This window comes from Saccoglossus kowalevskii, chromosome 9, assembly GCF_978046115.1.
Source record: "Saccoglossus kowalevskii chromosome 9, keSacKowa6.1, whole genome shotgun sequence".
NCBI classification, from domain to species: Eukaryota; Metazoa; Hemichordata; class Enteropneusta; family Harrimaniidae; genus Saccoglossus; species Saccoglossus kowalevskii.
The window spans coordinates 27,973,526-27,990,064 of NC_140649.1; the positions used below are offsets into that span (position 1 = coordinate 27,973,526).

The following is a 16,539-nucleotide window of genomic DNA, read 5'->3' on the forward strand; positions in this document are numbered from 1 at the left end:
AAGTCACACTGACGAACGTAATTCCCTCATTGGAGAAAAAGGAACACAAACACACACATTATGATCTTTGACCCGAATCGGATGATTGACTGGTGGCCGGTGGAGTTGTTTTCTGGTTGATCTGGACTGAGGCCGCTGTAAATACCCAACTGAGCACGATGGAGGTAATCAGAAATCGTGTTATTATTGGAGCAATTATTAATGCTCATTTATAAGGGTTTGTACATTGCGATGACTAATACAACTTCAAACAGCGGCTTGCAACAACTTTGCAAATAGTGAATACAAATGTGCTGGTGCCACATTTTGTGCTGGGCGAGGGGCGGGGGGGTCAACTCACGGGGTGATTAAGTGTTGAGCATTGTGAGTGGGTGAAATGTTTAATATGTTGGAGTCTTAAAAATAACCTGATTAGTGATCAATTATTTTTAAAATTCTACATTCTGGCAACATTTATTTATTGTGATTAAATGTTAATTTTTAACAATTTGTGTATATACTGTACATGTATTATTTCTTATCTGATGGTGACAATTCACACCCAGTGACTGTCCACATGTACAACCGTACACGTCTGCACTGATTCTGAAATTCTGTTTTCCTGAGACCACTGCCTGCTATCCTGCTATATACATGTACATATATATACCTTTATGTTCTGTGAAAGTTATTGTACTCCTTGGCATTGAGAAATGTTTCAACAGGACGAGTAAAAAAGACAGTGTACAGTTCGAATATTGTGTACGATTAACGTATAATTCGTGTTTGATTCTCGTACAATTGATACTCGCATTGGAATACGTATAATTTACGCAAATGTTGATATATAGCAATTTTAGCTAAATATTTTTGTGCAGAAAAATAGAGATCAAATGGGTATTTTCTGTGGAAATCATGGTGCTCATGGCAGTTCCTTGACACGTCTGCGAATACATGGAAGGTCGAAGGCCAATTATTATAAATAAAAACATCATCGCAACATGAACACAACTGCTGAAATCCCTCTGTAAACGTGAACGTAGTAACTGTTTTTGTTTTCATTGCATTGTAATATATATTCTCTTTATCTATGAAATGAAAGCAAAATGTTGATTATGTAATAACTGATCTATAATACTAATTTTTTTCTTCGAAGGTGTCGGTAGTTCATGCAAGATCTGGAAAGACTCTAACAACACTTTCAGCAGTAAGTACTATACATGTCTACTATAGTTGTCACAAGGATTTAAAATATAGTATAAGCATATATACTATCTTTTGATATATATTCAGGGATTTTTCTAAATCAGGGAACAGGGGTGCAGCGCCCTGATACTCTCGACTGGCGCTTTCTTACCAAATTGACAATTTAGCTTTCAAGTCATAAATATATGTCTTGAGCTGCGCACTTCCGTGCTGCCATACAACATAAAATCTTTCTCAAATATATTTTTCTCCGTAAAAACTTCCCAGCAACACCAGCTGAGAATGTGTCTGGACATCAAATACACTAAAATGTTCATAGAATCTCTTATTTTGCAGTATTTCTAGAAATGTACATTTATCTTGCGATTTTTTGATCATCTAACAATTAGCATGACTTCCTCAATCGAATATCACATCATTTGCATAGCCTCATCTTATAAATTGATTCAATGCAATCTCTAGTAAAGTTGTTCAGCCAGTGTCACTGTACTTTTTCAGGTGATTTTGCTTCAAACAAGATATAAAAAAACCATGGATGGATTGTAGAAGAGATATAAAGCTAAACTAATGTAAATTGTTTGAAAACCAAACTAGGAATCACTTTTTCTTAAATAAAAGTGTAGTGGCCATGGTGTGCAATACAAAGAAAATTACTTGCATAATTGGTTTGGCAATGTCTAGTTTCTTTTTTCTAATGCCTTAGTTATAAATAATACGCTTATAAGGGACGTTTCAATAGAAAAGTTTGTGGGGAAATATGGAAAATAGTTAACAATTAAATCCACACAGTGATCATATAATGTGTTTTTAACTCATTATGTTCAGTATTGGCAATGGTGATTACACAAATATGCACTAATTGTCCATATTGTACACACATTTGATTATTTTGAGTGATTTAATAATTATAGCTGTGTAGTATCATAATTGATGTTTATTGTTTCAGTTGAGCCCATCTAGTACAGTTGCAGACGTCAAAAGAATATACCACCAAAGAAGTAAGTAATGGAAGGTATTTCATATCATTTGGTATAATTTAAATTGAATATACAAAGTGGGTTTGTTCAAGAAAACATTCAAGAGTGCTTCTAATGTTTGTTTACTGCAAGTGTTGCCATAGCATTAGCTGTCAAAGCTATGAGATGGCTCGCTGATGTAACAAATATGGCAGAAATTTTCAAAATTATTACGTGAACATTAGTGAATGCATCCCAGGTGTCTGAATATATTAATTAACAAGTATGCGACAGATTTAATGGGAAGGATAAGTGTTGCATACGACTTGTTTACCGCTTCCGTGTCACTGAGAATGTTCTAGAACCGTACTGTGTCTGGGTGGGATATTCTAAATTTTTTTTAGAAACTGGTTGAATAGGTAATAGAACACTGTAGAAGGCAATAGAAGGTAATGGGACAATCTAGAAATTTGTAGTAAATTCCAGACTCATTATGTATGCTGATGTAATGTTCTATTTATAGACAGTGGGGGTATATATAGGGGAATTGTTCAGCACTGAGTTCAGATCGGAGATCTTGTTGAATTGTATTGGAGTTTAAGTATCTAGTTATTGGAGTATTGGAGTTTTACCGCGTTATTGTACTTGATGTTTGCAGAGTATAATAATACCAGTACCAGTTGAAACCTCATCTGTTGGCTCCGTGTTCGCATGTTATCATCGCCGCCAGGGAAGTCTTTCTGTTACTGTTGTCATTTTGGTATTTGAACCATCACACCTGTACTATACCAATTACGGTAATATTACGTTGCGTGTGACAATAAGGCATTGTCGTTTGCACAGCCCAGTCTTGTAATCCCAAACATGGATAAAATAAAAAAAATACAACAACCGACTTACCGCAACAAAAAATATTTAAAAAAAAAAAGAAAAGAATATAAGTTATTGTTAATTGTTAGCTTTTGCTCGCCAATAAAATTTGAATGTTTGGAGTATGGTACCTGAGGTAATTTAATGTTAATGTTTGAGTTGTATACATTCAATATACATAATTTACACCAGATGAGATGAGGCATTTGTTTTTATACTAAAATATCTGAATTATTTGAAAAACTATGTTTTATTTTTGTGATGTTAACTTTAATATTTATTTAATTGATAGTGTATTAGAGTTGTAGATTGAATGGATATTTGTCTCTATGTATTCAACATAAGTAACATTCCAGAGTACTTTTATGCCCCACTAGTTGCTATAATAATTATCTTTATTGCGTTCGTATCCCTATTAGGATTTTGACTAAAATGCAATACAGATGTGAATAAAGACAAAGAAACAATTAAAGTGAGAAAAAAAACACACACAGGAAAAAAAAAACAAAAAAAAAACAACTAGCAAATAAAAGTAGGGAAAAAATCTTGTCTGAGCAGCCCTGCACTCTGTGTATTATAATCACTGAAAATTAATTAGTATTTATAATAAATTCATTCATTAATATGCTTGATTTATAATTAGAAAATATGTTTTTAATATCTGCTGTACAATTTCCAATTTGTTTTGTCTTGTTTTCTTGTACTATGTTCAGAGAAAGCTTTTTGAATCTAATAAAAAAAATTATTGAATCTGTTGAATTCAAACACGGGTCCTAATAATGTTGAGAGTATCGTTTTTGTTGAACCGATGCCAACAATTTCAAGGCTGTACTGATGACACTCTTGTTAATGTATGTCATTCTGCAGTAAGGTCAACAAAGATTTATTTCTGTTTAAAAGGTGCATTTCACACCATTTTTTGTTATTTGCGAAATTCTGTAAAAATGAAAGAAAACAAAAATTTGTCAAAATACCTTCTCCGGAGGCCAAGTCTAATTCAGTCTCTTTTTTTTTTCATTGACAAAAATTAGGTTTTAAATGCACAACTTTTCTTCATGATCTATTGAAAGTCTTGCACAACATTTTTTCCCAGATTGGCTGACAGTTGGCCTTTTTTAAGGAATGTGTTCCAGGACTGTATTTCTGACATTGACATTGATGAATCTCATTCATCACAAATAAACAAAAACCTGCAGTTTACTGCCTCTGTTCTGTGTCATGCCTGACATACGAGTGTCAGTCATAATAGATAATGAAGACGTGAATATTTTGTATCCATCAGCGTACCCCCAGAAAGAACTTTAACACCACTGAACTAATGTAATCCACCATCATACTAACCACATCAACTTCAATAAACACATTTAAATAAGTCATTGCTTTCTGCAATATCGTGAAATTGATTTCTTTTACCCACAATCCACTTTTTTCTTTTCTCATACGAGATCTCTTTGAAAAAGTACCAATAGGAACAAAGTGGGACTAGTAATTCAAGTTCCATTTTCTTGTGAGTTTGTCCATCCAGAGTATCCTCTCAGTTATGCCTTGACCGGTCATAAACCGAGTTGCTATAATGACAATTCATACACGTGCATTTCAAGTAATATCGGGATTCTATTATTTTTGACCGAATGGTAGGCATCTTAGTCCCGAAACAAGGTCATTGTTGATTTTTAAAAGATGCCTAGGCCTTGGTATGAACATTCTAATATTTCACACCATATGTAAAAATTTACAACAAAAGAACAGAGTTATAATTGTATAAGCACCTCTCAGTGTCATCAATTTGACAGCCAGTGTCAATTATTTTGGGAAATGGCGGCCATTGGCAATAATATATTGGGACATTTCAGTTTCAAAATCAGTAAAACAAAACACATTCTTTAACAATAATCGACAATAAATTGCAGAATCTAGAATTGTTTATTTGTATTGTTGTGTTGTGTCAGAAACATGATATTGTTGTCAACATACCAGACTTTGTACCATATTCTTGTCAATTCTACATTCTGTGTATTTATATTTAGTAGCACAATAGTTTTTCTCTGTTAAACGTCTGCAGATACTTGCCATTAACAGTGTTGTAACAATCCTTGAATTCCTACTGTGGCAGTCATCACTTTTTTTTTTTTATATATCACATATATATTTACATATACATGTAAAGTTGGCTTAATATGTGATTGTGTTCTATTAATTCCCTGTATACATTGTGATTTCTACTGTGATTCATCCATAATACATGAAGATGAAGAACATTTTCTATTGAATTGCCCAAAATAACACACACACAGGGAAAACTTCATCCCAAAAAATTATGACACTACTTTCATCCAACAATAAAAATATACACTTCACACATATACTCTCAAGCAAAGATCCTGGCATAATTATAGAACTTGCCAATTATATTTACACAAAATACTAGTTACGTTTTTTTTGTTTTTTTGTACAATATTTTTACATATATTTTGTTAAAACTCTTTTTTGCTGTACTTATCCTATGTAAATCTTTTTACACAGAGGCAATAAAGTTAAATTGTTATTATTACAATATCTGCCGGACATAAACCCCATACTTTGTCTACAAAGAATCATGTTTTAATACTGTAGTTATTGGACAATATAGAAACCTTGTAGCTCCAGTTAATATTTTGGTATTGCCTGTGTAGTGCAGTATTCTGATTTGTTAAACTACATGTATATGATGTTGATACATCATACTGGGAAGATATGCATGTATTAATTCCTGAATTAAATCATATACTTTCTATATATTTAGATGCCAAATACTATCCAGATAGACAATCATTCAGAAGTGAGCCAAGTAAGTAAATTGTTTCATTATTTTTAATCCTGAAATATTTGTTTTAAATAAGCTGGAAAACCAAATGCTCCCAATCATAGTTTGTATATAACAAATATTATTTATTCAACTGCCAAATAATCTTTGTCATACTCGTGTCAGCAGCTGCCTTCTCTGACTGTAACCCAGAATAAATCAGGAAGTAGTTGATGCATTCACAGTATAACTGTCATCTTGAATAGCTGTTTTTAATAGTTACTTAAGGCTACGATTACCAAATATTATCTACGATGTAACCAGAATGTTGGAAGGTTGGTTTCTACCATGTGTATGTCACCGTGTACAGTCTACTTATTATGTTTCATGTGTATTTCATATTCTTTGACCACAAATGGTTGCATTCTAAGTGAATAGATTCGTAGAATTAATCATTACCTAGTTATTATTTATTTCTAACACTATTCATTTGTTTCACTGGTTGTATCTTTTCTCCAGAGGGTCGCAGTTTGAAAGACGATGCCACGTTACAGTCTCTGAATATTAAAAATGGGGACAAACTATATTTCAAAGATTTAGGTCCACAGATTGGCTGGAAAACAGTAAGTTCCACTAGTGTTAACATTTTCAGTATATATGAGAATTAGAGTGGTGCCCTCTAGTGTCATCAATATGATAAACTGTGAGATACAGTATGAGTACCCTGGTAGTCTTATTTGCTCAGGTAATAGCATTTATTTACACTGGCATTTAATTTTGATGTTTCTTTGTTGTTCATACTTTCTGGACAAACAATACGAGTTCCATTGTAATTTCTCATGTACACATTGATATAATTTAGCGTGCTATGCATTTACTGTAAAAGGATTAATTATTCACTGGGTTTTAATTTTGCTTATTTCGCTGACTGGAAAATGTGCTAAATTAAAACCCAGTGAATATGTAAAATTTAGCATAGAACACATTATCTAAATGACAAAACCGTGAATTTAAAACCCAATGAATATGCCTGAAATGGTAAATCAGCGAAATTTAAACCCAGTGAAAATTGCTCATTTTACAGTACATGATTTGTGTTGATAAACACTGATTTTCCCACGATCCAATGAGCGCTCTCAGTGGCAATTGTGTGTGTTTTGATCTGGTCACAATGCACACTAAATATTGACTGTTAAATATTGACTTGTTATATTGTACTCATTGATCCCGGTCATCATTTTTGGACATCAGACCTATATCTCATGCATGCTTGGTGCGAAGATGACTGCCTTTCAATAACTATATATACGTACCGGTACTATGAACTTTTAAATGTTTGTCTAAAAGAAGGAAGGAAGGAATTTTGCAAAAGACTCCTTCACTCACAAAATTTTGTCAATCCCTATAAACAAAATAAAATTTTTCTACCCAGAATGCTCACTATTACCCAGGATGCCAGCTATTACCCAGAATGCTGGTGATTTTGTCTAAATGCATGATTTCTCATTCTAGGTGTTCCTAGCTGAATATGCTGGACCACTATTTGTGTATCTGTTGCTGTATACACGACCTGCTTGCATCTATGGAGCAGGTGCAGTGGACAAACCAAGGCAACAAGTAGTATAGTAAGTCATAATAAATTTTGAGTACTAGGTGTGTTGAATCTACAGAAACAAACCAGAACTCCCCTGTACACTGTATACTGCCCTCATACAGACATTTTAAACATAACAAATATACAAAGCAATCAAACTTTAAAGATTTTAATTCATCCTTCCTCCACCTCCATATCTACTTCTGGATACACCCATTACAGTTAGGTCAGTACTGACTGATGTTGTTTGCTTTGTATTTCCTGGCCTTAGTACAACTCATATTCACTGCAATTTATGCGTCAAAATTTAGTTATATTTGCATTCAATTCATTTTATTGTGAATATACAATGAGCTATGTATGTTCTATCATGATTGTAATTAGTTTTTTGTTAAGTGAAAAAATAATTATAAAATTATCCAAAATATTGAAAATTGTTTTCAAATTGCTGGATGTTTGTTATGAATTGTATCTTTAGTAGTCTAGTATTAAAGTGATGTCTATTCTCGTTATCTACTGGTATGATAAAATTGTTCGTGTAATGGTGATCACATGACAAGATGCAAATTTTTTGCAAGGATATGAAATTCATGAAGTTATTACAATATCTGGAAAGCCTTGGGTGGTTTTTCTGTAACTAGTTATTCAGTGATTATACATGTACTAGTAGAAATGATAGAAGTTATCAGACATACTGTAGCAATATGTTGTAATTTTCGGTGAATGACACAAATCCATACTTTTACATTTGATTTGATGCACTGTCTCGAAAACTCTGTAATTCTAAATTGTTAATTACTGAGCTTCAATCAGTGCTACATTAATAAAGCATGTTGAAAACCCACCAACTAAACCAGTATGTTAGAAGGTTGGTTTTAAACCATGCTTACATCAGTGTGTACAGTTGTGTGTTTGTACATGCTTTGTATGATGTAGTTACCATGTATGTTTATAACATATGCCCCGGTAGATGGCATTTGCCTAAGGAGCTTCTCTCAAATAAAAACAAATTAAAAAAGAATTTTCTTCATTTCAGTCTTGCAGCAGCGTGTTGGTCTCTACATTATATGAAAAGGTTGTTGGAAACTCAGTTTGTTCATCGGTTCTCACACGGCACTATGCCAATTATGAACCTTTTCAAGGTGAGTCACACAAATAAATTCTATTCCCAGATTTTTATGAGGTTTCTATGAGGTTGTAATTTTATTTATCAGCATGCTATCTTGCATGTTCCCTTACTCATTGCAGTGGATGTAATGAATTCTCAGCTGTGTTTCAAAACAAAAGTAAAAAAGTAACACATTTTCTTGACACTAGAGGGCATGGTTTATAAAAATTATCACACGAAATTCTGATTCTGTAAACTACTTTTGATCATTTATCCATGAGTTATGTACTAGGTTTAAAATGATATTTTTTCCACCCTCTCAAGATCCCACGCTATGCATAAAAACGATTTATATTAAATTTTATTAAAACGAAAATAAATTTAGTGGCATCAAAACATTACAAGAATTTTGGCAAAAGTATTCAGGGTATTTTCAGTTTAATAATGTGCTGTACACTTTTGGTGGATGGATGGTAAATTTTGATGAAGTGCCATGTTTCATTCTAAAATATAAAAAAAAATTAAAATTAAAAAAAAAAAATTGAAGTTTAAGATCAAAGTCAAATTATTATTTTCTGCTGCAGAGGTTCATGTCAAAACTTTCAGGCATTAGACAAGACCTCGCAGCTAAACAAAAAATGTTCTATTGTTGTATGTAAACAAGTGTATTCCCATCTTTCACCACTGAGGGCAGTATATGTCTTCGTTTGTGATGGCTTTTTTGATATGGCCACTCAGTATCATTTGATATATTTGTAGAATTGCAGTTACTACTGGGGATTTGCTGGATTTGTTGCTTATTATGTTAATCATCCATTGTACACATCACCAGGTAAGTAACATAAGTAATACCTTACCTTGAGTGGTATTTAAAACAATCAGCAACTTTTAAGTTTTAAGACCTGTCGATTAACCTTATCACAAATTTTTGTATTTTGGATATTTCTAGCCAGATCACATTCAAACTTTACATAGATAGACCTAGATGCACATCATTTTGTTTTTCAGATCAGGTTCAACAAGCTGGAAGTCATTTTGTTTTAATGAGTGCAGTTCCAGAGTTGTATCTCTGATATGCATTGACTGATTATGTTCAGACTTTTAATGTACATCTTTAATACATCATGTTCCATAATTGTTTGATGATCAGATTCAAAATGGCATCCACTTTAAATTTTAAAAATTAAGCATTTCTGCTATATTTAACCTTGATCTTAGTCATGAATGGTCAGATCTTGTTTAAACAGGCAGGCATTTTGTCTTTGCTGTTCTAGAGCTATATCTGTGACATGCGTTTACTAATTGCTATCAAACTTTACAACTGCATTGTATATCATGTTACACTCCCTAACATGCGTTTGTCGTAATTCAAAATGGCTGACTCATTTCAGTTTTGTGTACTATTGAACAACAGGAACTCTGTGACTTGGTAATTAGTCCCTATTGAATTTAAAAGATTAGGGTTTGTGTTTCAGTCATCTATTCAGCATCTACACTAAATATGTCTAGATTGATTTTGTTCAAAGCAGATACAGAGACAAGACATAATCTTGTTTATCACAAGTATCATGCAGTAGTAGTGACATAAAGCTGCATAATATATTGTCATATTACACCCAATGAGTAGTAAATCTGATTGGTCCTTGCACACAATTTGAAATAGTGACATCATCAACTAGTCATCTCCTAAAATGGTGAAACATAGCTCGTTAATGACTAGACAAATTATTTTTGTGAAAACTGTTTGAAAACGTGATCGATCTAAACATTCTAGCTGTATATAGATACCTTCATAGATTTAGAGCGGTATGCACAGTGTTTCAGTCAGTTACTGATACATACGGTAGTGTTGCTGGAGATGAAAGTATTTTCCTTTACATTGTAGGGTATATCTTTATAAAAAATCAGCATCACTAACTACAACCAGCTTTCGAACACAGCCTAAAGCCTAACCACATTCAAGAGATTAAACATTCTGGTCAGGGTTTCAGCAGAGGTTCTACCAGTAGCTCGAAGATGTTGCAAGGGTGACTACATTTAAGAACCCTCGCACATCTTGTTGATATTGTGACATTGGGCATATCAATCTGCACTGTAAACATCTGAATGAATAGTAAAAATAAAATTGATAACCGAGATACCGGTAAATGAATGACCTTGTATGACCTTGGGACGCAAAAGCTATATTCAGTCCATAAAAAAATAATGTATGTCTTCATTACATTATTGGCTAGATATGTAACATGAATGTTTTATTTTTTTATTTTAGCATTTGGAGATATCCAAGTCTATGCTGGGCTTATCGGCTTTTTGGTAAGTCTTGGTATATTATGAAAAAGAAAAATCAGGAATTTAAGTGTCTGAAATCATATAGAGTAACTAAGACAAAGCTTACAATTAAACATAAGCAGTTGTAACTTTGATCTAGAGAAACAGTGTTTGGTTATAAAAACAAAATGGTTGTCAGACTTTCATCATGAATCAGATCTAGAAGAAATTAGGTGTGCATGGATTGCACTTTAGTATAGTCATTATCAATTTCTGGTGAAAAATGGTTTAGGCCAGGTGCTGTTTCATTTTGCAATCTATCGTTAGAAATTTCATGTAATTATAAAATAAATGTCGAAGGAACACACTCTGTTATTTTGGTGATGTTTTTGTGATTTATTCCATTAAACACTGAACCGAAAAAATTCTCCTGGTACTAAATTAATTCATGGATAACATGTTGGGGTGTTCACGATATACACAACTCCTAGATGGTTATTTTGTGAACAATAATTATTTTGCATATCATGCATATTGTAAATAGACCATATGACCTGACATTTTACATCTTGTTTTAACATTTGGTATCTCATAACGATGACGTATTTGATGTACTGAATTTGAATGAATTGTGGTGAAATATATTCATCACTATGAATTACTGCAGGCCACAGTAACAGAGGTCAGAGGTCAATGTGTGTGGATCCAAGCACCACTATAAATTGAATTCAATTCATACATATTCATCCCATCCAATGTGTTTTATTCTCTCAATATTCAAATGAATTTTCAAGGATTCCCACAAAATAAGTTTTCTAAACTTGGAACTAGAACATGAACAAACAGCTTTCCTTAAAAAAATGTATTGTAATAAAACCATGTTTTTTTATTCTTTGTTTTTTCCAGTTGAATGAATATGGAAACTTTTCAATCCATTTAACTTTGCGAAATCTTCGTCCAGAAGGTTCAAAAGAAAGAAAGATACCATATCCGACTGGTGATCCAATGACGCTAATGTTCAACTTTGTAAGTTGTCCTAACTACACATATGAAGTAGGTGCCTGGGCATGTTTTACTTTGATGACACAGTGTGTTCCAGGTGAGTTACACATTCTTAATTAAAGAGTGATGTCATCATATGATAACCACCTCCGTCCAGCGTAATGTAAAATCTTGACTTTTGTTTTGAATACTACCACTGTAGTAAGTATCACGTGTATGCAAAACATTATAAGTCACATGTATTTTATATGAAATTTAATGAATAACAGAAATAATGATTAGAATGATATATTCCCATGATTTTATTTTCGTGTAAATTTGAGACATTGCTGGTATTATCCCAAACATTTGTCAATTAATTGCCAACAATCGCATCTTTTGTATACAAAATAAATGAAGCCATTATATAAATCTCTCATTTGTTTCAGCTGCACTCTTCACTTTAGCAGGGTTTTATCAGATGGCCGTCTGGGCAAAAGGTAAACACAGGAACTACAAGAGAGAGTTCAGCAACTACCCGCGACAACGCAAATGTATCATCCCCTTTGTTCTATAAGGAGAGTAAACACACCTGTTGCCACCAGATGTAGTTCCCACAATGCATTCTCACTGATAATTGTGGGATGTTTTAGTAAGCAAAAACTTCAAGATATTAAAATAAAAAGCAAAGCTTATATGCAATTTTTTTTTTGAAGATACAAAATTACTAGATTTTATAGATGAACTTGAAATTTGATATCATTGATTTTCTATGATTGGGTGTTGTGTTTTAAGGTTGTAAATTTTTTTCACTAATTTTTGAAATTGAATTGATGTCTTCTCTAAAATGCTTTTTTTTTTTTTTTTTTTTTTTGCAAAAGAAAAATAATTAACAAATGATTAAAAAATGTTGGTTTGTAACTTCAAGATTGGTGTCATTATCAGCTGAGTTGGTGTCATTATCAGCCGAGACAAAAGAAAAAAAATCATACTCATCGAGTGCTTTTTCAGAAATTTAATTTTAGATAAAAATTGACCTGTACAAAGACCATATCGCAATCCTGAAGTTTAGTGCATTGTGGGATAGTTTGACAAAATCAAACCATGATCCGCCAATCACAAGGTGCCCTCTCATGCAACTTGAATTAATTATTCCACAATACACTAAAATTGGAATTGATATGGACTATGATCACTTCGACTGACATCACAGTCTTGCATTGTGCCCTCTATTGATGGCTATAAACTCTAAACATAGTTGTTTACGGGAAATTTCATACCCATTTTTTTTTTTTTACTACCGAAAATTTGATTCAAATTTGACTTTTTTTGTGATTATGACCTTGATTATGGACTGAATCAAAGAAAATTGTTAATGATTACTGTTTTAATTTTCATGCAATAATAATAACATCTTCAAAGCACTCAAAAATGCACACATACTGTGCTAGATTGTGTGCTATATTGAAGATTTTCATCAATATTATAAGAACATAACTTGATTTTCTATTGATACTAACATTTGATCTGAAGATTATGAAATACATTCATCTATTCAAACAATTATTAGCTACCGTTACCCAGTTATTTACGTAACATGTTTTCTGTGGTCACTCTTAGCATGCCAGTTCAATTATTGGAAAGTTTTGTCCCAAAATGACAGAAGATGAATACTGTAAAATACTTTATTTTCGCTTGGAATTAATTTTCACTGAAAGAATGTTTCAGTGAAAATAAAATCCAGCGAATATACCTTTTTTCCTATATTTTACATTGAACTTGTCAAAAATTAGTGAAAATAAATTCCATACAAAACACCCAAAAGATCTTTTCAGCAAAAATTTATTCCAGCTAAAATAAAGTGTTTTACAGTTGCATGGCTTGATCAGATATTGTCAAGCTATTTTATTGACCCAAATACTTCCCTAAAATAACAAGCCGACTTTTCTTGTAGATATATGATAATTGAATGACTGCATTTACATTCTTCATCTTGTATCTTCACCATGCAAACATATACATGTTCAATGTCAAGTACACACAGTGGCCAAAGTTGAATTTAATATTCCAGAAATGTGAATTTGAGATTAAAGTTGAATTGTGCTAAATAAAGTGAAAATTACAATCAAAATGGCTGCCATTCAGCCATCTTGAATTGGATTGTGACTCAATCAACTTCCATTTATGTGCAAGAACACATTCTGTGAACCTCGTTTGGTAACAATATGTTTTATTAAACTTAGTGATTGTATTATAAAATGTACACCGTCATGATAATGATTACGTGTCAGTTTTATAGCTTATTAGTTTAAATTTAAAAAAAATCCTGAGTCTCAGTCCAGTCAAAAGCTAAAAATATATAATCCAAAAAACTTGTTTCCACATCTAATTTGATTAAAAAAAAAGTAAGTGAAACGAGTTTACTTTGTGGTTTTGTACCAAATGGAGAAACATTACAAAAGTTGTTGAAAGAGGTAATCATTGTCAATACATGTTTGTATCGTTATAATTTCTTATTATTGATCAAAGCATGTACTATAGCAGAAATGTACAGTTCTAATATTCAATAAAATACTGTTCAGTGAAGAACATGGTATCAGACAAGCAAGGGTAAATTGTTTTATTTATTCTAATGTGAAGTTTGTCAGTAACAACACACTATTTTGACCATACATAAAATAAAATGCACTTTATAGCTTTTACCACAGATTTCACATTGTGTATGTGTGTAATATGCTAACGACTAGTGCCTTCAAACCTATCATTGATATTGAAATCTGAAGTTTTAACTTGTACGCAATCGGATCAAAATAAAATCAAAGAAAGCTTAGAAAGAACCCCAGTGTGCTGAGAGTATTGGAGACATTAAAAATTAATAAGCCTTACAAACAAGAAGTTTGGCAACTACCCGGTAATGATTGTCTGCTATTTGAAACGTACATGAAAATCCCCATTATTGAAGTTTATAATACATATTACAAAAAATGCATTTGATTTAACATCTGGTTTTCAGTCTACTGTATTCCAGAGCTCATCAACCACAATTTCAATTTAAATTTGATTTTTTGAGATGTCAGAAATTGGCTAATAATTAGATAAGCAGTATGCATGTTTTTCATTATTAAACTAATCACATCTGTGGATTATCTCAGAGCATCTATGAAGCAAATTTCCATGAAATGTGATGATTAGTACTTTAGATGTGGAAAAGCCAAAAATCAACTAATTATGCAAATTAAGTAATTAATATGGACGGATATTAACATAACACTTTACAGGTCTGTGCATTGTCTTATGACATCTATGTACCAAGTTTTATTGTAATGTAATGATTAGTACAGTGGCCCCTCGCTAAGTCGCGCCTCGGTAAGTCGCGATTCGGCTAAGTCGCGGGTACTTGGATGGCTCCCAAAATTTCTATTGTTGTTTTGACGCTGTCAGAACTTTTCCCGAAAAACTGAGAGAAATTATCTATGAAGGTGGTTATTTTGACGAACATGTTTATAATTGCGATGAAACTGGTTTATTTTGGAAGCTGTTACCGTAGAAGTCGCAAGCAACAGCAAGCGGCCCACATAATATCAGACACAAACAAAATAATCAACGCAATGTTTACAGCAAACATAATCATGATTTTATTCGAATACTGCCTGACACATGTGATGATACATCAATTAACTAAACCGAGGGTTTATATGTGCTTTTTATATGTTTTTCAATGCACGACCTCCCTCTTTCACGACGTCCCTCGGTAAGTCGCGGCCCTCGATAAGTCACGGTTTTTGCTTGGATCCCAACACCCGCGACTTAGCGAGGGGCCACTGTACTTGGGGATATCAGTGGAAAAGCCGAAAATTGCGAAATCGATAAGCAAATCAAGTTTCATTCAATGATTGGTTTTTTTAGATATCAATGGAACAGCTATTTATCATGTAAATTAGGTAATTATATGCATGGTTTAATCCAAAACCCAATCATACCTAGGCATCATACATACATACAGACACACTAACTGCAAAGACTCCCATTGTGTGCTTTGCACACGCAAGTCACAAATAAAGCAGATAGGAAGTACCGATACTAAGTCTGGTCAAAGTGAACTAAAGATTTGAATGACCTTTTGGTTATTTTATTCAATATTAAATATTGTTTTGGAAAAAAACTTTGTAAAAATAGAACCGTTAATTAATAATATTTGGCAGAGGTTTCAAATAATTTGGGACAATCATAAGTAGCCAGCCATCTTATATCTACATATATTTTTTTTTTCACCATATGTAACCAAACAAAATTTTGAGATATTGTAAAACGTCTTTTTCGCGAGCATGTCTTTTTAGCGAATTTAGCGAGAGAACTAATTTGCTAATTTAAGATGTCGCTAATGACTTCATTATAATTTCAAAATGGCGGCCAAATAACGTCTTTTTCTCCACACACACATTTTGTAAACAACACAGAAAACGTAATATTCTGGAACGTTTCCTTATTACACTTGACAGTTTTTATGGAGGTGATAACTGCGCATTTGTTTTGGTAGGCGACAGACAAGTATTGTGAAAACAGGAAATCAATAAAGACGAGAGATTCACTAAATCAACATTTCGCTATTACGTCATTTTACAACAATTCGCTAAAATAATATGTCGCTTTTTCAACATGTATTTTACAGTATGACAAAATCATACCATAGGAACCATTTGTATTATACTATAAATGGCTTAAAATCACAATTTTTATCTAAGGTTTATTTAATTTATTACAACACTAACAACCTTGCGTAATAAATAACTAACAC

General features: G+C 32.6%; 1 protein-coding gene across 1 annotated transcript; it reads left to right on the forward strand.

Moving 5' to 3' along the window:
* The first annotated feature begins 68 nt into the window (after nt 1–68).
* LOC100372208 (putative very-long-chain enoyl-CoA reductase art-1) lies at nt 69–12,413 on the forward strand. Its single transcript, XM_002732324.4, has 11 exons — nt 69–164; nt 1,136–1,186; nt 2,132–2,183; nt 5,794–5,838; nt 6,313–6,416; nt 7,306–7,418; nt 8,424–8,529; nt 9,255–9,327; nt 10,765–10,808; nt 11,670–11,862; nt 12,194–12,413. Exons 1-11 carry the CDS (start codon nt 159–161, stop codon nt 12,319–12,321), a joined length of 915 nt encoding a protein of 304 aa, XP_002732370.1. The 5' UTR covers nt 69–158; the 3' UTR covers nt 12,322–12,413.
* The last annotated feature ends 4,126 nt before the right edge of the window (nt 12,414–16,539 follow it).

Excerpts from the sequence above, each read along its gene's own strand:
- LOC100372208 (XM_002732324.4), top strand. Across the intron at positions 1,187-2,131 it reads CTCTAACAACACTTTCAGCA|TTGAGCCCATCTAGTACAGT; the intron begins GTAAGTACTATA and ends TTATTGTTTCAG. Across the intron at positions 11,863-12,193 it reads GATGACACAGTGTGTTCCAG|CTGCACTCTTCACTTTAGCA; the intron begins GTGAGTTACACA and ends CATTTGTTTCAG.